The sequence below is a fragment of the Hibiscus syriacus genome, unplaced genomic scaffold (assembly GCF_006381635.1).
Source record: "Hibiscus syriacus cultivar Baekdansim isolate YM2019G1 unplaced genomic scaffold, ASM638163v2 tig00112637_pilon, whole genome shotgun sequence".
NCBI lineage: Eukaryota > Viridiplantae > Streptophyta > Magnoliopsida > Malvales > Malvaceae > Hibiscus > Hibiscus syriacus.
In genome coordinates, this window is record NW_024063374.1 from 20175 (window position 1) to 46786 (window position 26612).

Here is a 26612-nt window from a genome sequence, read left to right on the forward strand (position 1 = left end):
TAAATTTGTATCTTTTATGGTTGAGTATCCGTACCTTAGACGTCATAGACATCTGCAAAGTACTGTTTAGCGGTAAAGAAAGTTAGTTGTGCAGTACTCGAATCGGAGACAAATTCGTAGCAGTAATCACCTATTCCTTAATAACCCCGAGTTTCCGCAACGATGACCTTATTTCGTCGGTGCTGCATCCTTCAGCTTGAAGGATGTTGGGACTGTCGGTTGGAAGGACATGTTGTAGAGGGTAGCTTCTATTAGAGTGAAGCTTAAGAGCACTGTTTCCAATTCCCTTCACTATGACTGTTTTACGGACTCCTCCAAGCAAGGCTTCGTAATCCGTGTCTCCGCATTCCCCGACAAAGATTATAACGTTCGATAACTCCATGCCCCAACGGACGTATAGGTACCTAAAGGAGAACAAGTCGTATTATATACCAATACCTGATTAGTTATCTAAAACACGATCAATGAAATATCCGGACAGAAAAGAAACGAACAAAGTTGAAGAAACATAAAGAACTTCAGAAGGAACACCTTAAAGCTTGAGCTCGAGAAGCCAAAACGGGAATGACATTCAATCTGGTTCCATTATGACAATAGATAACATTGCATCTAAGGGCCTGAATTCTTATTAACTTTCGAAGCTCCTTAATTGGGGGAACCTGTGAATAGAAACAAGCATTTGAGGAGAATTGTGAGGTTAATTAAAACTGCAAAAGAACCGAACAATAGAGAGAATAAGGCAGTGGATGATGTGCGGAAACATGAACATGAAAATAGGTTTACCAGTTCAGGGTCCTTCACATTGAATGCATAAAAATGAACAGTAGATCGAGATTCATCTTCCAAAACGATTTCTCCGTTTTTATCATTAACAGAAGTAGCCCATCGAACTAGAGTTTTCCTTAGACCTTCTCCACCCCAACGGTATTCAATGTGTGATTGATAATCAGAGTCTACTATGAACGGCCTACCCTCCGAACTTGTTGAAGGATAGTACAATTCGCCACCACTGTTACAGATAAAAGCATCGAAATCCAATGGACTTATGCCTCCTGAGATGAGAAGGGAGTGTACCTCGGATATCGACAAGGATGTCGATAGTATAAACCCAACAGAACTCTCGTTTCCTGCTACATCCATAACTGTCTTCACAATTTTAGGAATATCGGAGATTGAATCACAATCAACAGCTATCACAAAAATGTATTTCCTCATCCTCATTTCTAGGTTTCTACCGCCACCAACAATTTGGTCTTGCTTCTCCATTAAAGTTGCCTTTTTGGCATTCTCCAAGTTTCTTTTTGTATCAATGGAATCCAAGTAACTATCAAGAGTTCCAGTTCCTTCACTCTTTTCACCATCCAATGATAACTTCAAGTTTAAAGATAAATCTTGTATGTCTCTCAAAGAATCACCAGGTGAATTATGTTCTGAATTTTCGAATCCAAGATCACTTCTCTGCCACTGTGGTTGCCTTGGCTTGCACATGGCTATCCGAGACAAATATGTTTTACAGTGCTCTGGCCAAGAGAATTGATGTATATTTTTCAGTCCATTCTGTCTGCATCTCGCCCACAATTGCTTATCTGAAACAAGGTTTAGAAGAGCGTCGGCAATAGACTGCTGATCATGGGGATCAACTAGAACACCATTGTCGAGAACCTGCAACAAACTTACTTCAGTACCATAAGTATTGTTTTAAACCCTAAACTTTCTCCATATCTATATAAAGGTGAGAAAACACTTATAAGTTGCAAAATAGCGATGACAAACGAACCTTGTGAATGTCAACAGGACCCCCATTTTTTGTGGCAACAATAGGCAAGCCATATGCCGCTGCCTGTTTACACAAGAATTTTTGTTGAAGCTTCTAAAATGTCAAAAATATGAAATAGGAAAAACTATATAGATGTAGCAGACAAGCACCTCGATTAAAGTAAGCCCAAATGGTTCAATAAAGGCCGGATTGATAAAAACACCCTGTGAAAGAAAAGAAAAAGGAGATGTTAAGAGAAATTCCTCGCAAAATATTTCACTAACTGAAGTTCCCTCATCATTATTTTCTGCACCAAGACTAAAGAAAAGTCAACAAACTAGAGCAAAGTAAGGATCACTTATGACTTAATCAAAAGCTAAAAATATTACAAAGTAGAATAATACGATTCAGTACATTCTATCACCGAGAAGTCAAAATAGCGCATCTAAATAAAAAAAATGTACTCTTCCATTAAAAATAAAGACTATGCCAACAACCAATTGGTTTAGTGGATGAGATACTAGAACACTTACGCAAGGTCCGGGGTTCGAATTATTACATGAATGGAGCAAACTAGATTGAGATGATTGCCCCCATAATGAGACTCTATTGTATCTAATCCGGATTAGTCGGTCAATGAACTGGATACCGGTGGTTAAATAAAAAAAGAAAGGAGACTGTACTATCTTAATTCGAGAATTAGTTCACGTAGTGCACCTTTGTTTTTGTTGCTAGACCGTATATGTCAGGAACTTCATACTGCTTGTGGTGTTTAGGATATGCCACTTGGCCATACAAATCATACTTGTCAATCAGTTTAAGAATCGAGAGAAGCACAGTTGCACTGGTGCCAGACATTTCATCAATATTATCACGGTTTCCCATTATTAACGTCTGCACCAGACAGAAGTAAGAAAATTGGGATAAGATTAAGAAAACTAGATTGGAAGCCTCATCAAGTTCAGTTCAAAACCAGGTACGTACAAGATTAGCAAGCTCCCTTAAAGGTCGGCACTCTCCAAAAGCTTTGACTAAAGTTGTAATATTCTTCTTAGGGTCTGGTCGAGCAAGGGCAAGAATCATCGGTTTGCGAGGGTTCGTAAAAAAACGCATTACCTGCATACATTATATTCATCAAATTACTGCCCCAACAACAATCTGTTAGTAAAATATTATTGGAGTATAACAAGCAAAGAAAGGTCAGTGATGGTCAGTAGTAAAGTTATTATCAAGGAGAATTTTGAATAAACGAATCTAGTTATAACCTCAGACCAAATAGGAGGGTCAGGAGTAGGATTTTCTTCATTTCTTTCCATATCCCCATCCATGTCTCCATCATGAGGAACAATGTGATGAAACTCCATCCCAGGAGGAATTACCTATATATGATTTCAGCAGCATAAGATACACAGGAAAAAAAACAAAGAGAAGGAACAATGCAAATACCAGTAAAATACTTCATGTGTGAAGTAGAATGATAAGCAATAATAGAAAAAAAATGATATCTTGATACTTACAACCATACGGGGCATAAACCTCCCATGACAGTTCACACTCTTTTGATCCTTGCTCTAAGTTTACGTTCCAATACTGGATCAAAGCCGTCACAAAGGCGCCACTGCTCTTCTATCTCCTGTCTAGTACTAGTTATAACAATTTCAGATGCATCAAGAGATAACTCCTCAGCCTCTATCCGCCGCATGATTTTGTAAGTTGTGTTTATTTCTTCTCTAGACTGTCGACCCTGTTTCAAGATTTGTTCTAGCTTATCCCTACCAAGTGAGTGGCCAGTAAAAAGCATTGGAACATTTAGAGCTCCAGATAGAAGAGCAGCAGAATCACCAGCATCTGCATAATGTCCATGAATAGCAACAGGCCAGACTGGTTTTCCGCCACCAATTTGCTCACCTAGAACTTTGGACATCTGTCGAATGTGACTAAGTGCACAATCAACAAACTCAGGAATATGAGGCCAAAGAAGTTCTTTGAGTATATATTTATCTTTCGGACCGAAGGGTATACGAATAATATAAGCACCACTGCTCTCTCCAAGCTCCTGCATCGAGTTCTCTGTAGTTCTTGGAGTAAGCATCTCTGTTGGTTCAGCATAACTCCAATCTACATCTGGAGCTGAAACTTGTCTTGTCAGCAAGTCAACCCGATAAACTCCTGGCATTGTGCCCAAGGCCCTAGCAAGTTCTACTACGTACTTAACCTGTGTACAGCACAACATCAAAATTCCCAACGTGCAATAGGGTGATTGACCATATTTTGAAGCAGATAAGAAAAAATATAACACACTTAAGTTAAAAAATGTGGAAAGAATTACCTGACCACCTGTATCAGAGTCACGACCAAGCTCCATGTTTTCACCCCTTATCAAGCCATGAAGACTGCAGGGAGACGACAGGTTAGAAAGTACAGTACATCATGAATGTCTGAAAAACAATGAGCTATTATTTAAAAGTACGATCTAAATTGTGTCAGTATAACAGATAAAGAGCACATTGAAAATATGAATCACTGAACAACAGCTGTAACATGTCAGCTAATATAGAAGTGTAGGTCATGCCTTATCAACACAATATAAAGCTTCTTTTCTTTGAGCTGATTAGCCAAGTTCTCCATCAAATCAACAGAAACAATTCTACGCATTCTTCCTTGGACGCTATCACCATGAGATGAAACTTCACCAGGAAACTCTCCTTTCTCTCCTTCTGAAAGGTCTTCAGACATATCAGCAGTTGCCTCTTTGCGGCCTCTTTCACGTTCAAGGTGACGCTTAGCATTTTGTTGAGCTTCCTCCACCTCAAGCTATTAAGCAACCAAATAGAAAAGAGAAAAAAAACTAACACGGATGAAGCGAAAAAAGTTGAAAGTAACAAATTAACACTCGAATAAACATAGTGGTACACTATAAACAGTTCATTACAAATCAAACCAGGATAAAGCAGCTAAAACTTAGAATCAATACAATTGTTCTCGCGATCTAAAGATAATATGTTGACTGAAATGAGTTATTCATCTGCATCGTTCACAAAATGGTTAAATTTTAATTCATAGCCTAAATCCAGGAAGCGAAATGGTAACACATGCTGACTACGCAAGCAATTTGATATAACTAAAAAACACTAAGGCAAATGAAAAACAAACAAACAATATTTTGCATTATCCTCATAGACAAGCAGTTACAGTGTTGTTGTGAAATGTGAAGGCCACCACCGTTAACAAAAAAAAATTGTAAACTCCACAAATAAGAAATAAAAGAAAATCAGTTGTCACTTCTATTCTACTAATCACTTAACACCAAATCCAGCACAGTAAAAGTAGGCGTTTTAATCTATATTTACTAGAAGCAAAAGCTTGGAACTATTGATCTATTTAATTCTAATTATGTTAGATGCAATATTCAAACCAAAATAGCAGTAAAAAAAGGGAAAAAAGAAGAAAACCTGCTTCTTCTTTCGAGCCAAATTCCAAATCCTCCAGCACATATTCTCCAGTCTCGTGTTCCTCTCCTTAGGACCCCTCGTGGCTGCCGCCTAACCGGGAAAAACCAATTACACTTAAATTAACAGTTAAAAGAGTCCATAATTCAAATTGAACGGGGAAAACAAGAGAGACCGGAAGGATAAAGGAGTACTATTGTGTTTATAAAGGAGAGAAAGAGCAAGATCATCATAAAAGAGATTGGAATGAAAACTGTACTCGGATCCAAGAACGGTGGAGATCGGATTCATCGTAGCCAGTGATGACCTCTTCCACGAAGTAGCGAGTTGGACTGAAATGACCTCTCTCCCTCAGCAACAATGAAGATTTCGCTTCGTCGATTCCTGGACCAACGTCCAGGATCGCTTCCAGGTAACTGTTTATCCAATCGTTCCCCCCCATACTTTGACAGGAAAAAAAATCCAGAAAAACTAAAATGAATGAAAAACGAGGAACTGAATTTATAGACTATGGTGGTGTAGAAAATATTCGAAATATATATATTTATAAATAAACAAATTAAAACTAAATACAATTAGTATAAATAATTCAATGTTTTTGAGGAAAATATATTTATGGTAAGAAAATTTATCATTTTTTTCTTTTTTGCGCTCTAGAAAAACGATGAGAGTGAATCTATTAAACTGATGAGACGGTTATGCTTCGTTTGGTGGTCTTTTTCCTTCTCGTGAATATAATTACGAGGATGACGGAGTGCCCATTTCTTGGTTAGAGAGGCCAACACGTGTCACGTGTTGATGATGCATCATTTTATTGGTCTAATTATGTTTTTAGTCCCTCTACTCTACTGGATTTGATTTCAACCCACCATTTTAAATTCACATTATTTAATATTTTAGTTTTGTTATATTATTAATAGCTTAACTGAAACATCATTAATTCTTGCTATCAAATTGATCATATAAAACGAGTTTAACTTGGTTCACATATTGCAATAACCGAAAATTTTATGTTATTTCTTAAGATCTTATATTTGAATACCACGTGTAGTGATATAGATGTTCATTGTCATAGGATTAAAAGTCTTTTGATAATATTTTCATTGTCAAAGGATCAAAGCGGTCATAAAGGCGTCACTGGGCTTGCTTTCTCTACTGCCATGAATGTGCTTGTTTGTTCTGGAGCAGATGCTCAGGTTGGTTTTTTATACAATATAACTATCTCTACCTATGCTTCATCGAGAAATTCATAATTCGTGTTTTTTTCCTTTTCTAGAGATGCAGATTTTCACATGGAAACTTGACGGATGGGGGAAATGTAAAAGCAAACTCTTGCAGTTCCCCGATGAGAGAATCCCAGTAATGGGTTCGAATACCATTGTCCAGTTTCATCAGGATCAAGTACACTTCCTCGTTGTGCATGAGACTCAGCTTTCAATTTATGAAGCCAAAGAACTAGAATGTGTACACCAGGTTCCTCTCCCTCTCATCAAAGCTTTCTTGTTGTTAGTATGCTGTTTGGTCATGTAAGCAGAATGTTTAATCTTCTCTTTTTGTTTTCTCAGTGGGTTCCTGAAGATTCTACAAGAATCTCGCAAGCAACATTCGCATACGATAGTCAGATGGTGTATGCCTGGTTTGTAGATGGGAAAGTGGCGATATTTGGTGCTTCATATCTTGAATTAAAATGCCAGATCCTTCCCGCTTCGTATGTTCCTCCCAGTGCAAGGTATGTCAACATGGTTCATGCAGCAATCGCATAGCCTTCACCCCCCCCCTTTTTTCCTTTCTGAATTCCTATTTTTAACCATTAATGTCATCTAATGTCAGGACAGAATACGATTATATGACACAATGATAAGAGAAAAACAATAGGAATACGCTATTAATATACAGAACATGTTAAAGTCTGTAAAATATAAGTAGTTATTAATGCATCAAACTATATAAGATGCATATTAACTAGAACTGATTTCTTTCTGACTATTACCGATGGTGGTTGCAGATCAAATGCGTATCCCCATGCCATAGCTGCACATCCGCAGAAACCAACCCAATTTGCATAGGGATTGACAGATGGCGCAATCATGGTTTTAGAGCCTCATAAACCTAGTATTTCGTGGTACCTGCCTGGCTGAATATGAGTCTGCAACTGCAAGCAGCTGCTTGGTCATAGATTATTAAAACTAAAAGTGAAATATCTTACACATTATATGTCTTAGATTTGACAATCTCCATACATATTTGTGAATATTTGTCCGTCTTAGATTTGCCAAATATTATATATTTATTTTCTTTGAATGAATTATACATATCGTTTGTTTTAGTAGTATTTTAGCTGGTTGTCAATTGAATCTAGATACCACCCATGGTTGCAATACCGGTTGGTGAGTGTCCGGTATGGGAATAAAGTGGATTTTATTATATATATTTTTATTTCACTTACTTTATCCAATCAATAAATCGGTTTAATTGCCAGTTACACCAACAAAAAGTTAATGCTTTGTAGGCAAATATGGACACATATAAAAAATATCACATTGCACCTTTTTTAACGGTCACGATGCATCAAGTGAGCTGTACATGGCCGTCCATTGCCTGTAACTGAGGCTTTGCGTGTTTCTTTTTATACCAAGCTCTTCGACATCTCTGCATTTCTCTTAACAAAAAATAAAAACCATCCTCCCATGGCTGCCACAGCACACGCTAAAGAAACACGGTCATTAACAGCCGAAAACGAAGACTACTCCCAAGATTTCGAAGATCGAATTTCATCATCCGGTTAAGGCGGGTGTTTCCGGGGACTTTTCGGGTGGCGGCATCGATATTTGCTGCAAACAGAGGAGATTAGATAGAGTTGGGTGAAGAGGAAAGCCAAGAAATTGCAAGAGACATCAGAGGTGTTGGCGGGTCCGAGGTGGAAGAATTTCATTAGAAGGTTTAATATTTATGGGATCAACAAGAAAAGGACGTGGACGACGATGCAGTACGATATTCAAAGCTACGACCTCAATTTCGAAGAAGGTATTTATAATTATAGGGAAGGTGATGCTGGATATCTTGGTTTCTCTGCTAGACCTATGTTTGCAGCTCCACCCGTCCCGTTGTAAATAAAGGGTAGCTTTGGGGATCTGCAATCCAAAAGGCCTGCTTTTTTTTTTTCCGTCGGATATTTACTAGTAGTAAACTAGCATCGACTGATTCTTTTTTGTATATTGTTCGTCTGAGATTCGTGTTTCATATACACGGCCAATAATGTAATTTGTCGATAAATGGATCTCGAAGTGGGTTTGTTTTTTTACCAGTAATTTTTTTATAAGATCCATATTTAATAATTAATTTGAATCGTATCGTACATCTCATCCTATAGACCCAACCAGGGAATGTCTCAGGAAAGGCGGGTTAATATACGGCTAATATACAGCATTACCGGATACATTAAAATGTATTTAATAAATTCGGTTTAGCGGTACCTATTATGTTGACAACTAATAATGTTTTAGGTAGAAAATATGAAAAACTATTAAAAAATTTGGTAACCGGTAAACTTTGGTTATCGGTAAGTATCTATCCTTTTTATAAAAGTGTCCATACGTTTAACATATCAAGTAAATTTTACCGGTTTTGTCATAATGAATCTGGTTTTGTCATATTTTTACTTGTTATATTGTAAATTATCTATCCTTTTTATAAAAGTGTCCATACTTATTTCACTGTGAAAATATATTTATTATTATCTTTAGTTAATATTGTTAAATTTAAAATCTAAATAATATTTTATAAAATATCAAAACAATCAAATAATTTTTTGTGTAAATGAAATTATTAAATTAATATTGTAGGTGGAAAACATGAAACACTATTAAAAAATTTGAAACATAAATTACATAACTTTCAAAAAAGTATATATCATTTTTATAAAAGTGTCCATACTTATTTCACTGTTGAAAACATATTTATTATTATATTTGGTTAATATTGTTAAATTTAAATGCTAAATAATATTTTATAAAATATCAAAACAATCAAATAAAATTTTGTGTAAATTAAATTATTAAATTAATATTGTAGGTGGAAAACATGAAACACTATTAAATAAATTGAAACATAAATTACATAACTTTAAAAGCAGTTTTAAATCCTAAAAAGTGTCGATACTTTTAAAAATATATCGATCCAAAACGATATACCAGGTAAAAATATGATAAAACCGGTAACAAAATGATAAAACCGGTAAATTTAAAAGTGTCGATACGTTATATAAGGATCGACACTTTGTGAATTTAAAAGAGAAGCAGTTATAGCGCCTATAATGTGTCGATACTTTAAAAAAAATATCGATCCACAACGATATAACAGGTAAAAATATGATAAAACCGGTATCAAAATGATAAAAACGGTAAAATGATACCGGATATATTGAAAGTGTCGATACTTTCGTAAGTACGTGTAATAAATTATCGACACTTTCAAAGAAATAGGTAATTATCCTTTCGAAAGTATCGACACCTGACATAAAAGTATCGACACTTTTGTATTTGTATCGATTAAATATAAATAACATATCCGATGAAAATATAAGCTAAATATCCTCTGAAAATAGATAGAACGGACGAGTTTTTGAAATCGAAGAGTAATTGTTGCTGCATTCAGAAGGCGTTTCTAAAGCGAAGTTTGTTTGTTTGTTGCTGCAGTCGAATCGAAAAGTATGTTGTCGAAACCCTAATTTTTTATTATTACAGTAATCGCGATAGGGTTTTTTATGTGTTGTTTGGGGTTTTGGAGTAAGGAAGCATTTGGGACCGATTGCAGGTAGAAATAGATATTCAAGGAAAAATATAAATGTCGATACTTTTATTAAATATTATAGGTAGAAAATGATATTATAGGTTGTATAAATGTGCCGACACATTTTGGTGTGGCCATTCAAATTCTTTTGAAGAAAACCGTTTTACCACAAGAGTAGTTATCTATATTTGTATATTGAAAAGTGTATGTAACAAAATAATTTGATTTGCGTAAACTGATATATGAAGGAAAAATGGAGTCAATGGGTTGGAAAATTGTTGGTGGAGCAGATGACTTTGAAATTGAGGCCGAGACTCGAAAGCAACCAAAGGGTGGATATATGTACTTCTAGTAAGTATCAATGTCTTTTGTTATTATTGTTGAAATGGTAATTGGATTAAAGTATCGATAAACTTTAAATTGATTACAAATTTAAATGTTAACAGTATGGCCGAATGCAAAAGGATGAAGGGAGATGGCACACAGAGCGGTTCGGTATGTAAAATGAAATTGACATTGAGTAGTATTAGTATTTAGTGTTAATGTATTGATTAAGAAACGTTTATGTTTAATATTAGGTGAAAAAGATGTGAGGTCCAAATGGAATTCAATGAGTGATGCTGAAAAGGAACCTTACATCACACAGTCAAGGAATGATAGTAAAGAATACAAAGAACGGAGGAAAGCACATGAAAATAAGGTATTCATTAAACTTGTAAATACGTTGATACAAAATATATAAGAACTATAACATTATATATTGTTAAAAAAATGTAGGAAGTGTCGACAAGATGCATCATTAAAAGGGTGAATTTATTAATTAAACACCTTAAGGAGAAGGGTCAGTTGAATGTGCTGGGAGAAATAGGTTTTGGATCGTTGATCGGAGTAAGGGATCGACCTATTCGGAGGGAATTGTGTCGATCCTTGATGGCACAATTTGACGTCAGTCAATGTATGGCTAAGTATGGTGATTATTCATTCCCTCTGGGGGTATCGACTGCTGCAGCCGTATTGGGGGTACAAAACAAAGGCAAAAGTGTTATAGAAGTCTGTAGGAGTAAGAACTGGAAAGCACTTGCCTCCAAATATGGTTTGAATCATAAGGTGACATATACTGAAGTTGAAGAGGATATCAAAAGTGGATCTTACTTGGGGGATGAGCTGAAGGCCCGAGTTCTATTGTACCTTGTCGGTATATTTCTTTGTCCAACGGGTGATACGTCAACGAACAAGGAATATATGAAGCTCATTTGCGATGAAGGCTTGAAGGGTGAATTCAATTGGGCTGAATATATCCATTCGAGATTGATTGAATCAATTATCACCTTTAAAAAGGGCAGCCAGAGATACCTCAAAGGGTGCATAGCAATCTTAGAGGTAAATGAGTTGAATCACTTTTTGTGTTTTTATATAAAAATTCTAATTTTTATAAATGCAGGTTGCACTGTTCGATTTTTGGTCGGGCTGTGAGGCAGTGCCGGCTTATGAAAGAACCGGAGTGGCACGCATCCGTGCATGGGGGAAGGAAGAGGTGGTTAGAGTGATGGTGATACAATTTTTTGAAGGTTATTGGCAAGGATGTAGAGGAGGCAGTGGAGGCAGAGGAGAAGAAAGGAGGGATGGTTGTATTGGGGGATGAAGGTGAGTGGGACGACGGTGAAGCAAAACAGAGTAACTTCGACATTTTGATGTCTGAATTGGCTGATATCAAAAAAATCCAATTTGAAATCATGCAAAGACAATCAAGAGTCGAAGAGAAACTTGATCAAGTCGTAGAGAAACTCGAGAGGCATAAGGGGGTAGTGGAAGGAAAATAGATGGAGTGGTGAAAGAAGTAGAGGTGTTGAGGGGTGAAGTGGTGAAAGAAGTTTCGGTGTTAAGGGGTGATATTAAGATGGTGACGGGAGAAAAATTTGAGGGAGTGGTGAAGGAGGTTGTTGATTTGAGGAGTGAACTTACGGGGGTGAAGGGGGTGGTTGATAAATACTCGGATGAAGGAGCTCAATTGAAGGGTGAAATAAAAGATATGAAGAGCTATGTAGAAAAAAAGTACGATGAACTGAAAAAATATGAAGAAGAAAAGAGGGAGGAGGAAGAAGAAGAGATGGAAGAAATGAAGAGGAAGGAAGTCGATGTCATTTATACACCGGAGAGTGTTATAGCAGCAGTTTTGGATTCGGAATGTCCTGCACCCAGAAGAAGAAGCAGAAGGTAAGTTTAATAAAAGAATACTTAATTTGATTTTTATTATGTTGTTGTGACAAAAATTTGTATGCAAAATTGTAGGTTGAAAAAGCGGACATTCCAACCGGAATTGATGACATCGAAGCTGCAATTTGTGATTATTTATGGAATAGCGAGTTAGAATCGGGGTAAGTGAAATATATTGTTTTGTGAGTGATATTTAAATATTTCATGACAAGATATTAATCCTAATGATTCATACAGATATTCTGTAATATCAATGGGAAATCAATTCGCTACTGTATACGACGTTGCAACGTTGAAGCCTACGGAATGGGTTGGCGGTGTGGTAAGTAGAAAGTAGAAAATAAATAAAACTTATTGAATATGTTCTGATTGTGTAATTAATTTTGTTAGGTTATCGATTTGCTCGCCTGGACCATATGCTACGATTCTCAAAAGTCACACGGAGGATTGGCTACCTTCCATACCTCTTAGTGGTGAGTTAAATTAATAAATATTGAAAGTAGTGTTATAGACGGTAAATTAATAATGTTTGTTGCGTAATTACAGCAACAGGCGTTGGAAGGCAACAACAAAGAAAGTGTTGAGGGTATTTCTACCTTCTGGGGTGTCATATTGGATAACTATGTGAAATTGACCGACTGTGAGAAGGTAAGACACCATACCAATTGCAAATGATGTTTTCGGATATAGAATGTTGAATTTTGTCAAATTGGGTGTGAAATTTGTTGCAGATAATGATCACAATAAACTACCATAATTCACATTGGTATCTGTTGGTGTTGGATATGGTAGATCATGTTGTAACAATATATGATAGTATGTTTACAACTGAAGCAGCTAAACAGAGAGTGAAGGATGCTAAGAGATTGGTATGTATGTATGTATGAAAGGACATTATGTAAATTATAATGCATAATTTTTTGGTGCATAACTTCTTCTATTTTAATGCAGATTAAAATATTAGATTCTTATAATAAGAAACGCATTTGGGTTGAGTCATGTGGATCTCTAGGAAAGTATCCCTTGAAAAATTTCAAATTTGTGGAGCATAAGAAGAATAAGCAATTGAATGGGTATGAGATGTTATCACAAATAGAAAGCTTAATTTATGCAGTATTCTCATATTGACATGTGTGGTTTTCAAATTTTGTAACAGATATGATTGCGGCATGTATGTGATGATGTGGATGGAATCGATCGGTTCTACAGGGGCAACTGGTGATTTTGTAAGTGGATAGAAAAAATTGTTTGTGGTAAAATTGTTAAAAGTCGTAGATTGAATGCTGTAGTTGACAATACTTAACGTTCTGACAATTTGAATATAGGTTGTTGGAGACTGGGATCGATCGCGAGTATTAAACGATCTCGTAAGCCACAATCAAAATGAACGAAGACAGGAGATAACAAAAGCTGCAATATTACATAGGAATAACAAAAGGATGCAATGATGTAAATGTCGAGTTAATTTTGTATAAGATTTATAATTTTGTATACGATTTATATTTTTTTATGTGAATATAATTATGAATGAGATGAGAAAAGTTAGCAGTATGTTGTTGTACATGTTTCTTATACACATTAAGGGTCATGTCGATACTAATATAGTTTGTGTCGATATTTTTTTCCAGAATGAATAAAAACAAGGTGCACCCATAAAGTGTCGATCCATATATAAAAAAGTGTCGATCCCAAAATCATCGAACCCAAAAGTATAATGTAATATGTAATTTTTTAATCTAACCGGTACAATTATACCGGTTTTATGAGAGAATAAGTCTAAATAATGTGTCGACACTAATATAGTTTGTGTCGATATTTTTTTCCAGAATGAATTAAAAACAAGGTGCATCAATAAAGTGTCGATCCATATATAAAAGTGTCGATCCCAAAATCATCGAACCCAAAAGTATAATGTAATCTGTAATTTTTCAATCTAACCGGTACAATTATACCGGTTTTATGAGAGAATAAGTCTAAATAATGTGTCGACACTAATATAGTTTGTGTCGATATTTTTTTTCCAGAATGAATTAAAAACAAGGTGCATCATAAAGTGTCGATCCATATATAAAAAGTGTCGATCCCAAAATCATCGAACCCAAAAGTATAATGTAATCTGTAATTTTTCAATCTAACCGGTACAATTATACCGGTTTTATGAGAGAATAAGTCTAAATAATGTGTCGACACTAATATAGTTTGTGTCGATATTTTTTTTTCCAGAATGAATTAAAAACAAGGTGCACCAATAAAGTGTCGATCCATATATAAAAGTGTCGATCCCAAATCATCGAACCCAAAAGTATAATGTAATATGTAATTTTTCAATCTAACCGGTACAATAATACCGGTTTTATGAGAGAATATGTCTAAATAATGTGTCGACACTAATATAGTTTGTTTCGATATTTTTTTCCCAGAATGAATTAAAAACAAGGTGCACCAATAAAGTGTCGATCCATATATAAAAAGTGTCGATCCCAAAATCATTGAACCCAAAAGTATAATGTAATATGTAATTTTTCAATCTAACCGGTACAATTATACCGGTTTTATGAGAGAATATGTCTAAATAATGTGTCGACACTAATATATTTTGTGTCGATACTAATTTAAATATCAAGTGTTTTCCACGTTTATATAGTACTCTTAATCGAGAAACCCTAAACATAAATGCAAGCAGGCAGATCTTCCTCTTTCTTCCTTCTACCGTTATCATAAGTGACGATCAGATATTCAGGTAAATTTATCGATATTTTATGGGTTTGATTGATTTCTATATTGGAGTTTTTATCCTGAATGTGTTTGTGTTCCATTGTAATAGGGGTAGCATCCAACCAAAATGGCTCCAAAACGTCAGCGTCAGAAGCGAGGTCTTTCTCAAAGCTCTTCTCAACCCAGTTCTTCTCAACCACCTCCTTCTGTAACAAACGATTCTTCTGAGGAAATCAGGTCCTTCGAAACTCTGAACTTTAGATCCGACATGGAGAAACAAAGATGGCAGACGAGTTTTAAAGTAAGGAAGATTCGTCCCGAACGTGTCATTGACCTGGGTTTCTTGTTTGATGATAAATATGCATTTAGTTTTAAATCCACATTTACATCTTGGGGTTGGCTTGAATTCCTTGGTGTAGAACCAAGATATTATCCCAACCTAGTTAGAGTCTTCTACAACAATGCTTCCTTACAGCACGAGCCTAATAAGACTAATATAATAGGAATTAATACACATGTCATGGGGAAGGATATATATATCTCCAGAAACTATTGCGGAGGGTTTAGGTGTAGCGAATACAGGGGATTCAGATGAAAATGGTGTAGATTGGTCTACAATTAAACGGTTACTAGAAATAGCCCAATTCACCTCGATGTAGAGTCGAGAGTGTTTCACAAAATGCTCACATGGTATATCCGGCCTAGTGGGGGAAAACATTCAACGCTTCGAGACAGCGATTATTGGTGGATAGCAAAGTATAATCCAAAACGGCTCCAAACATTGCAAAACTCATATTTAATACAATTGTATATATGGTCACAAGGGAGCAACAATTTCAACTACACTACCATATGGATGTGTCATCACCCATCTGTTGAAGAAGAAGGAAGTTGATTTTTCGCATGACGCCCCTGTTCGATTAACCCGCAAGATTGACATGGTATTTATTAAAAAAGCGGGATATGATTTTGTTGAAAAACTCGGTTGGAAGCGTGTCAAGGAGGTCGGATTAGATCAAGAGAGGGAGGAAATGGACCCCGTTGGCCATGAAGAAGAGCAACCAAGTGGAGACGCAATGATGGAAGAAGCAACAGTTGCAGAGGATGTCACAATTAAGACCGTGATGGAATACATGGTCAATTTTCGGGAGCATATTGATTCCCTTGTGAGTGGAATGCGATCCGATATTTCATCATTGCAACGTGAAGTCTCCATGTTGCGTAACGAATTACGTCAACGACATCAAACGAGTTAGGTAATTCATTATCTATGTTTCTTAACATTTACACGTTCTGAACTTTATTTTATTTTCTTTTAACAGATGTGGACAACCAATCGGTCGCAGAAGATGAAGCTGACGATGAAGATGACGATGATGATGATGATGACGATGAAGCTGGCGATGAAGATGATGACGATGATGATGATGATGATGAAGATGATGATCCAAACAAGTATATCGTGTCTGCAACGCCGCCTTCAAGAAAACTTTTAATTTTTGATCTCAATGGTGTCCTTGCCTACATCCCAAGACTGCCGGCAGGTTTTAATTCTATTCTTTTGTATCCATTATTTTAACATATAAGCGTAGAACTTTAATCTCATTTTCTTCATGTTGTAGATGTTGTCCTCAGAAGAGGATTATTTGAATTTATGCAATTTTGTGTCGACAATTTTGTTGTTGCCCTTTGGTCTTCAAATATGAGGTTAGAACATGTTTGAGGCAATTGAATTACTGTAGTCAAAATCGTTAATATACATTTGAATGTTAACATTCAAACTTGATTACAATCTCAGGCATAACGTCGACCGTGTACTTGAGAAACTACCTGTATTTTCCGAGCATTTTCTATTCGTGTGGGTAAGATGAATGTCATTACAGTTTGCTGACTTTTCCTTGTCTATGATTCCTACATATTTATGTTCGACTGTTTGTGAACAGGATCAAAAAAAATGCAAAACATACGATTCTGTTACCTACTGTAAAGATCTCAATGATGTTTGGAACGCGTGTCCAGATTTTAACGAGCTAAATACACTTTTGGTCGATGATTCAGCGGAAAAAATGATTTATAATCCGGTAGGTTGCATTTATGCAATATGTTTCTGATCAGTTGAACAGGTGTTCAGACATTGATTATTTTAACAACTTATGTGTTTATATAGAAATACAATTACATATGTCCACATACCTTTGACGCTGCTTCCCATTCGAACGACAAAGCTCTAGGTATGACACAAATTTATTCATGCTTATGCGAATTTAATTTATTGTTAGTAAAATTGCACCTCATTAGTTTGATAATTGAAATTATTATGTATGTCCTCAGAAAAAGGCGGAAACATACGAGAGTATTTGGAAAATTTGTTGAAGGCCTCTAATGTTCCGGACTTCGTTAGAAACAACCCTTTTTCATCGGATTAATTTGTTTGTCGGTACATTATTTGAACATTCTTGTGTATTTAAATTTTGGTGTGATTATATTGTATGTATATTTTCATTAATTATTCCATATTTGCTTCTATGTGTACATATACATTTGAGTGTCTATACTTTTTTAATATATTGTAAAGTATCTATCCTTTTTATAAAAGTGTCTATACTTTTTTCACTGTGGAAAACATTAATTTAAGGTTATCTTTTGAGTGAGTTTTAAGATATTAATTTAGTAATTATAGGCGTCTAATGATTAATTTTTTACGTTACGGTATATATTATTGTTAAATTAAAAATTCTTAATATTATTTTATAAAATATCAACACAATCAACTAATTTTTGTGCAAATGAAATTATTAAATTAATATTGTAGGTGGAAAACATGAAACATACTTAAAAAATATTGAAACATAAATTACATATCTTTAAAAAAAGTATCGATCCTTTTTATAAAAAGTATGGACACTTTCAACATATTATAATAAAATAGATAATTTTGTAATATAACCGGTATAAATATACCGGTCTTATGCGCGAATAGGTCTACAACCTATATCGACACTTTTTAATATTGTGTCGGTACTTTATGTCCATATTGGAAGAAAAATGTGTCGATACGATTTAAAAAAGTGTCGACATTTTACACATCGGAACCCATAATTATAATGTAATAGATAATTTTGTAATATAACCGGTATAAATATACCGGTTTATGAGCCAATAGGTCTACAACCTATATCGACACTTTTAATATTGTGTCGGTACTTTATGTCCATATTGGAAGAAAAATGTGTCGATACAATTTAAAAAAGTGTCGACATTTTACACATCGGAACCCATAATTATAATGTAATAGATAATTTTGTAATATAACCGGTATAAATATACCGGTCTTATGCGCGAATAGGTCTACAACCTATATCGACACTTTTTAATATTGTGTCGGTACTTATGTCCATATTGGAAGAAAAATGTGTCGATACGATTTAAAAAAGTGTCGACATTTTACACATCGGAACCCATAATTATAATGTAATAGATAATTTTGTAATATAACCGGTATAAATATACCGGTTTTATGAGCAAATAGGTCTACAACCTATATCGACACTTTATAATATTGTGTCGGTACTTTATGTCCATACCATTTAAAAAAGTGTCGGTAATTTGAAGTAACGCGGTTTTTCTTCCTTCATTCAAAATATTTATATGTACATACAATAGGAGTGATGTTGATACTTACGATATATTATATGGAGATCGTTGTCATTCCATTCCGTCTTCGAAAAAATCAGTTGATGTAGGCTGTGTGCTTGTACTCAAACTAAGCTTGACTTGAGGACATGTTAGTTTGTTATGCCCCTCACAGTTGCAGTACCCACATCGCCTAATTTGCTTCTCGACCTTGTTCTTCGGCACTTCTTTTCGCTTGCGTTGTTTTCGTTGAGGGTCACGAACATTGTTTACTACAATGCTCTGGTTGACTGAATGATTCAAACCAAACGAGTTTTCTAATTCTTCTATTAGTTTTTTCATCTCATCTCTTGCGGTTTTGAAAGACTCGTCTGTCTTTGATGCAATGTAGCATAACCTACTTGACGTTGAACGTAGAGCAGCGAACCTTGCCATTTGCATCACTTCTGGAGACACATTCAAATCAACATAGCTGGGTGCAGAAGCCTTCGCATCATTAGTCCACCTACTTTGAATCAAAGTCCCGGGCAAATATGTGTAGTCCAATTGCTTCAAAATGTGAAGTTGATGGCGACACGGAAGTCCAACGGTCTCGAATTTTTTGCAGGAGCAAATTAGAGTTTTCGTACGAGAATCAAAACTAATTTCAAATTTCCTATTTTTTTCTGCGTACTTTGACAAAATATAATGTTGACATTCATCTGATAAGGACTTAATCTCTGCCTCAATCCGGTACAATGTCTCCCGTGTAAGTTCATCTTGGAACACACGAAAAGATTCGCGGGTAAAAATCGCAGCGGCATGGCTTTCAAGGTCGACCAGTTTTGTGATCTGGAAGGGCTTCGTATGGGAACTTAAGTAATCCGCTTTCAACTCGTTCATACGCATTCTACTAATTCCATCTTCAATTGCACGAACAACATCTAAATATGTCTTCTTGTGTTTCAGTGCAATAGCTAGTGAAGCATTCATAGACTCGCACCTTTGTGTTGAGCGAATATTGGCAAAGAAATGACCGGTTAGATATGCTTGTGCCCATAAGTGTCGTGTATTTCCCTTCTCAATCACCCATGGATGCTTTTGGACGTTGAATTCTGAAACAATCGAACGCCATTGAATATCAAATTCCTTGGTTGTCCACCAGGAAGCCATGCATTTTGAGAATGCTGCTGTAAACTTTGGGTCACCAATGTTAGCTTGTGCATTGCGAGAAAGATGCCAAGAACATAATCTGTGCTTAGCATAAGGGATAACAGATTTGATAGCCCTATGCATTGCCCTATCCCCATCGGTTACAACAGAAATAGGTGATTTATTCATCATGGCTTCTAAAAAATTCTGTAGCACCCACTCGAAAGATTGAGACGTTTCGTCAGCGATTATGGCAGTGGCAAACACAATTGTGTTATGGTGATGATTGACACCAACAATAGGCATAATTGGTCGACCATACAAATTATCTTTGTACGTTGTGTCGAACGCAATTACATCACCGAAGCATGTGTAATCCGATCTCGATGTAGAATCCGACCAAATAAGATTATACAATGCCCCCGATTCGTCTACCGAGTATGTCATAAAAAACCCGGATCATCATGTTTCTTATAATCAAAGTAGGCAATAAGCGCATTCACATCCCCATCGACGATTTCCTTTGCTTTACCTCTTTGAAGTGCATTGTAGAGGTCTTTATGTGTAAATCCAACATTATGATAGCCCCCTGCCTGCTGCGTTAAATAGTTCATTACTTGTGACGTGCCAACACCGACCTCTTTCAATGTTGTTGCCTCATCGATATCAGCCTTACTTACAGCTCGATTAGAACGCATAAATGGTGTCATAGCAGATGTGCACAATGCATGATTATGTTTCTGATCAGACTTACTTATAACCCACTGATCGTTTGTATTTGTTGCTGTAACTACGACTCTAGCCTTACATCCTGTTCTTGTGACTGGCGTATGAGCACGTTGACGATCAACAGTATTGACTTTTGATACTCGAAACCCTTCTTGGAACAACAAAATTCTTGTGTCTTCACATTCCCTTCCACGTCAAGCCGTGTTGTTCCCTTACGTGCACTAAACCCATGTTCCCGTGCGAATCCCTTGTAAAAGTGCCAAGCTTGATCACGTGAACAGAAGAGCTGACCAACCAATCTGTCAGATTCATCAACATTATGTACTTCATGGCATTCCTCGGTTGGCTTAACATTGTCTACATCAGTATTATCCATGGCAAAAATTTTGTTGTGCAAGTTCAGTGCTCCAGGAGTTGATGGATATGTAAACGAAGGTTCATTTTGAACATGTTTCTGTAGTTAAAGGGTGGGTACAACATTAAATTCGCAGTACATATTTAGGTATGTACAATAACTACAAGTATATATCATTTTAAATTCGCAGTACACTGTTAAAAAAATTGAAACATAAATTACATAAGTTTTAAAAAAAGTATCGATCCTTTTATAAAAAGTATGGACACTTTCAATAAAATAGGTAAACATATGATGTAATAGGTAGCCCTTATATAATGTAATAGGTATCGTTTATATAATGTATAGGTAGTGGTTATATTGTAAAGTGTCTATCCTTTTTATAAAAGTGTCCATACTTTTTTCACTGTGGAAAACATTAATTTAAGGTTATCTTTTGAGTGAGTTTTAAGATATTAATTTAGTAACTATAGGCGTCTAATGATTTATTTTTTACGTTACGGTATATATTATTATTAAATTAAAAATTCTAAATAATATTTTATAAAATATAAAACAATCAAATAATTTTTTGTGCAAATGAAATTATTAAATCAATATTGTAGGTGGAAAACATGAAACACTGTTAAAAAATGAAACATAAATTACATAAGTTTTAAAAAAAGTATCGATCCTTTTTATAAAAAGTATGGACACTTTCAATATAATAGGTAAATATATGATGTAATAGGTAGCCCTTATATAATGTAATAGGTATCGTTTATATAATGTAATAGGTAGTGGTTATATTGTAAAGTGTCTATCATTTTTATAAAAGTGTCCATACTTTTTTCACTGTGGAAAACATTAATTTAAGGTTATATTTTGAGTGAGTTTTAAGATATTAATTTAGTAATTATAGGCGTCTAATGATTTATTTTTTACGTTACGGTATATATTATTATTAAATTAAAAATTCTAAATAATATTTTATAAAATATAAAAACAATCAAATAATTTTTTGTGCAAATGAAATTATTAAATCAATATTGTAGGTGGAAAACATGAAACACTGTTAAAAAAATTGAAACATAAATTACATAAGTTTTAAAAAAAGTATCGATCCTTTTTATAAAAGTATGGACACTTTCATATAATAGGTAAACATATGATGTAATAGGTAGCCCTTATATAATGTAATAGGTATCGTTTATATAATGTAATAGGTATCTATCTCGCATGTGAGTACTTTATTCCAACCATGTGACAAGTGTGACAACTCCATCAACTCACAACTCAGCTTTGAACTCAATCAATATTGTCTTTTAGCTTGATGGTTCATAAAGCATGTTACTTGAACAATATGAATCAATTATGCAATTTTCATGTTCAATTTAACACTGCATTTCAAATTCATTTCATATGTAATTGGAGTTTGAATTTAAATTTCAATTTGAGTTTGAATTTCAATATATATTTCGGCTCCACTATAAATATTAGCCCAAGCCAATATGCATGTTATCATTGATTATTCCTAATTTCCATTGTTTTTTTTCCAACGTATAAACGCGAGGGAAATCCCGACCATTTTATTTTTTGGTCAACTTTAAAGCGTCAGAAACGTTTCGGGCGTATGATCTGGGTGGTATACAAGAAATGTAACAAATAGCAACTAAAATCATAAGTTGAGTACCACCCAAATCATAAGTCTGAAATACTTCCGATGCTCATCAAAATCCAAAGCTCATATGGTGCCAAGCAAAAGGAAATCAAAATCCAAATCTCATATGATGCCAAGCAATAGGTAGTGGTTATATTGTAAAGTGTCTATCCTTTTATAAAAGTGTCCATACTTTTTTCACTGTGGAAAACATTAATTTAAGGTTATCTTTTGAGTGAGTTTTAAGATATTAATTTAGTAATTATAGGCGTCTAATGATTTATTTTTTACATTACGGTATATATTATTATTAAATTAAAAATTCTAAATAATATTTTATAAAATATCAAAACAATCAAATAATTTTTTGTGCAAATGAAATTATTAAATCAATATTGTAGGTGGAAAACATGAAACACTGTTAAAGTATCGATCCTTTTTATAAAAAGTATGGACACTTTCAATATAATATAATGTAATAGGTAAATTTGCAATGCTATCGGTATAAATATACCGGTTTACTTATAAAATAGGTAAATATAAGCGCTACCTATTACATTATATAAGCGCTACCTAGTATGTTATTGTACTTTATAATATTTCCGGTTAAATAATATAACATAACCGGTCTAAATTTTAACCGGTCACTTGTTTAACCGGTCACGCCGTATATTAGCCGTTTTTTAGGCGCCGCACCGCAGAACGACCCTATAAACCAACTATACCTAAATTGAAGATTTAGTTTTAACCAGCATATTAGTGATTTATATGCAGCAAATTGCAAAAATTAACAATTTGGGTTCATTTTTTTTAATAGAATTTGGCACCCACAACTGGACTATTTTTCTAATTCCCATAAACTCGTTGACCAAATTCAAAGTTGATGAATTAGTTACAATAAAGGGTATTTAATTTAAAATTATTTCATTTTTTATAAGTGAGAAGGGTGAGATTGTCCAAAATCAATCTCACGATTAATGTCAATAAAAAACTAAAATAATCTATCTTGTTAATTCATGACAAATTTAATCCAACAAAAAATATCAACTCTATAATATCATTCATCATGATGAAAGGCATCAGGAATCCAATTTCATCATTAACACCAAAGAATAATAGATGAAAAAAGCCTTAAAAGAAGGCTTTCAAGCATATCTGCAACCAAATGTGAACGCTTCATATGTCATTTCTGCTGCAAATTCAAACTCTACATTACAATACCGGAGAAGAAGCTATTATAATGATGATGTTCTACAATGACTGTAAGCTAACTATGCAGAGTTTTATTGCACTGTACACTCACTACCACACACACACAAAAAGAGTGAACAAAAATCATAAAAATTCGCTAGTATAATTTCCTAAACTTCTCTAAAACTACTGCATCAGCCGGCATATTGCACCAATGCATACCTGCAAAACCGGCTACGAATCGGGTTTCATCGGCTGCAACAACAACAACATCATGTAAATTAGCCCTTATCTTCATATAACCCTATACTGTTGTGAAATTTTCTCTGTGGTGTTTTCGATTTCGTCGCCGCGATTGATATCCAGTTGAGAAGACGGTCATCGCCTTGGTGTGTTTTTCACTTCTCACCTGCATTACTTGTTTAGAAAAGTAAGGTTGGTAAGTGGCTACAAGTTTAAACACAAGACATTCATGACGTTCAACGTACCTTTTACGTTTGCTCTTCAAGACGGTTGAAGTTGATGGGTTGCTATGCCAGTTCCTCTTCCTTTGATTGATGAACCAATTGTTTATCTGTTTTAGTTGTAAGCCTGTTTCTTGAACCAACCTCGCCTTATCCTCTTCCTATAATATTTATATAAAGTTGGTCAGTTAGGTTATTGATACAAACACCGATTTAACATGCTTTAATCGTCCTAAGGACTAGAACTTACAGTAGGGTATGGCCACTTGGAATGTGTCTGCCACCAAGCTTTCAAAACTGATGTTGTATCACCAGGAAGCTTTCCTGCTCTTCTCTTGCGTAGAATTTCCTCCCTTATGTCCACAATTTTCTCCTTGTAACCCTAAAAGGAATGTAAACATTGAGTTGCAACATAAAAGAAAAAAGAAAGAAAAAACTCTACCAACAATGGTTTTTTGTTTTCATTACCTGTTTGAGTTCATGTTTCAGTTCTTGCCTCACACGCTCCATCAAAGACCTTTCGGTCTCCGTCGGGACGAGGGGTCCAAATCCCATGGAATCCGGACCGTCAAAACCTCCATCAAACAAGTTGGCATCACTGTCCACTTGGTCTTCATCGTCATCAGACATGGTTGCCCCTGTTCCTTCCCCTGGAGAAACTCCTGTTCATGTGTCGAAAACGAAACGACACGGTGAGTGTCGGCTTTTGGCATTTGTCCAGATACAATGTAAATCGTTGGAAGTAAGAATATTAATTGAGCCATCATCTGCTTGACAGTTAAAACTAATATACCTGTTAAGCTCTGTAAGGATTGCTCAATCTCCCAGCATGCCATAACTGCTTCCATTGCATGTACCCGAACATGTTGCTGCAATTGTTCTTTAAATGAACATAGCAACAGAACATAATGCGTCTACATTAAGAGGCAAGCGAAAAGTCATAAAATTGTCTTCTATGACTTCTTCAAAAATACAAAGATCCATTAAAATTTTGTAAGTTGTAACAATAGAAACAAGGGAAAAATACATCGGAGGTCACTGAACTTTCAAATGCTACAAAAATGGTCATTAATTTAATTACAAAATGATATCTGTGTCATTATAATAATTATAAAATTTAATGATTATTTTATAATAATTCGATTAATATAACGATCATTTTATAAATTTAAAAATTCAATCACCAAAACGATCAATTAAGTATAATACAATGACCATTAATATACTTCATCTTAGAAATAACAATGTCTAAAACAAGTGTAAGATCCACTCATAAGAATTAAAGCTCAAAGCAATAAATTTGTCTTGAACTTCAAAGTATTTTAACTTTGGGTTGATTCGTTGAAGTATTAATATTATATCAATCATGTACTTTCGTCAATCATGAGAATGAAAGACTTGATTGATGTGAGGATACAAATTAGAATGATTTGAAGTTTGAGTCCAGTTTAGAATATGAGCAACAAATGGAGGACGTTTAGAGAAATTAATCCAAAAAATCTAAAGACATATATGGAAAAACTCTGTTTCAATTAGCAACTCTGAAATCAGAGTGATGGAAATTCCATTATCAGCAAAAGATAATTGTCGGTGCATCGAACACCACTGAATTTATTCACAAAAGTTTTGAAATGAAGAATTAAAAATTCAAAATTCCCACATGGAAAACTTAAAAGAAGCCAGAATAGCAATCATGAATGGTTTTCAAAGAGTAGTAGCATCATACCATGAATTGATCGAGCTCTTTGTCATCGGGAACCATGCTCTGGCCGAGAGCCGAATACTTGGCCACCACATGCTGCGACTGAGCCAGCTGAGCGTCGATCCTCGGGAGCTGATCCACCGGAGTGGCGATCCTAAGACACGACACGTGTGCTGACAGTAGTTGCTCGTACAAAGGGTGCGCTAGTATCTCCGCCTTACACCTAGCATTTTGCCAATTCACGGCCCCATCTCCTCCACTTTCCACTACGATGCCTTCGCTCTTGTTGTTATTCAAAGTCTCGCTGTTACTGTTCTTCAAATCCCCCGATTCCACGGCAATCATGGAGTCCCCACCACCTCCTGCTGCTGCGGTGGCCGCCACGTCGTCGATGACGTCGCTGTGGTTGCGGTGAAGAAGCGAAGACGGCGAACGTGATAGCCACCGGTTTTGAGCTTGTCGAACCGTGGAGGTGGAGTCTGAACCAGTTTCTGTAGTATGAAGGTTGAGGAAGCCATGGTCAGAGAATTGACCACCGTGCGGCTGCGGTGGCTGAGGATGCTGCGAACGGAGGAGGGCGGTGTTCAACCAATTGGGACCGGCGGTTTCTCCCAGTTGATCCGCTTGTTGCTGTTGCTGCTCGTCGGTGAAGTGATGGAGAGGAAGGTCTTGGGAAAGATGGTTATTGTGGTGAAACGCCATGGAAACGGATACCAAAGAGAGAAATACGATGACAACCACGGCGTTTCGACGATTATGAATTCATGGTTGTTTGATAGAGAGAGAAAGGGAAGGAAACGAATGGAAAGAAAGTTAAAGTCTTTGTTTTTAGAGAGAGAGAGCAAA

The 26612-nt window shown here is 35.4% G+C and overlaps 2 protein-coding genes across 2 annotated transcripts; one reads left to right on the forward strand and one right to left on the reverse strand.

Moving 5' to 3' along the window:
• Nucleotides 1–26612, reverse strand: LOC120182331 (probable sucrose-phosphate synthase 1). The gene is given in 18 exon segments (XM_039187329.1): nt 1–404; nt 532–659; nt 784–1662; nt 1778–1840; nt 1927–1980; nt 2474–2650; nt 2741–2872; nt 3022–3135; nt 3274–3311; nt 3314–3971; nt 4086–4149; nt 4329–4554; nt 23130–23134; nt 24089–24225; nt 24315–24446; nt 24533–24726; nt 24858–24978; nt 25791–26612. Coding segments are annotated over 18 exon segments (4074 nt in total). The 5' UTR covers nt 26469–26612; the 3' UTR covers nt 1–130.
• On the forward strand, nt 6342–7471 carry LOC120182334 (protein TPR3-like). The gene is made up of 4 exons (XM_039187333.1): nt 6342–6401; nt 6490–6678; nt 6771–6934; nt 7211–7471. The coding sequence occupies exons 1-4, from the start codon at nt 6366–6368 to the stop codon at nt 7269–7271; spliced, it is 450 nt and encodes a 149-aa protein (XP_039043264.1). The 5' UTR covers nt 6342–6365; the 3' UTR covers nt 7272–7471.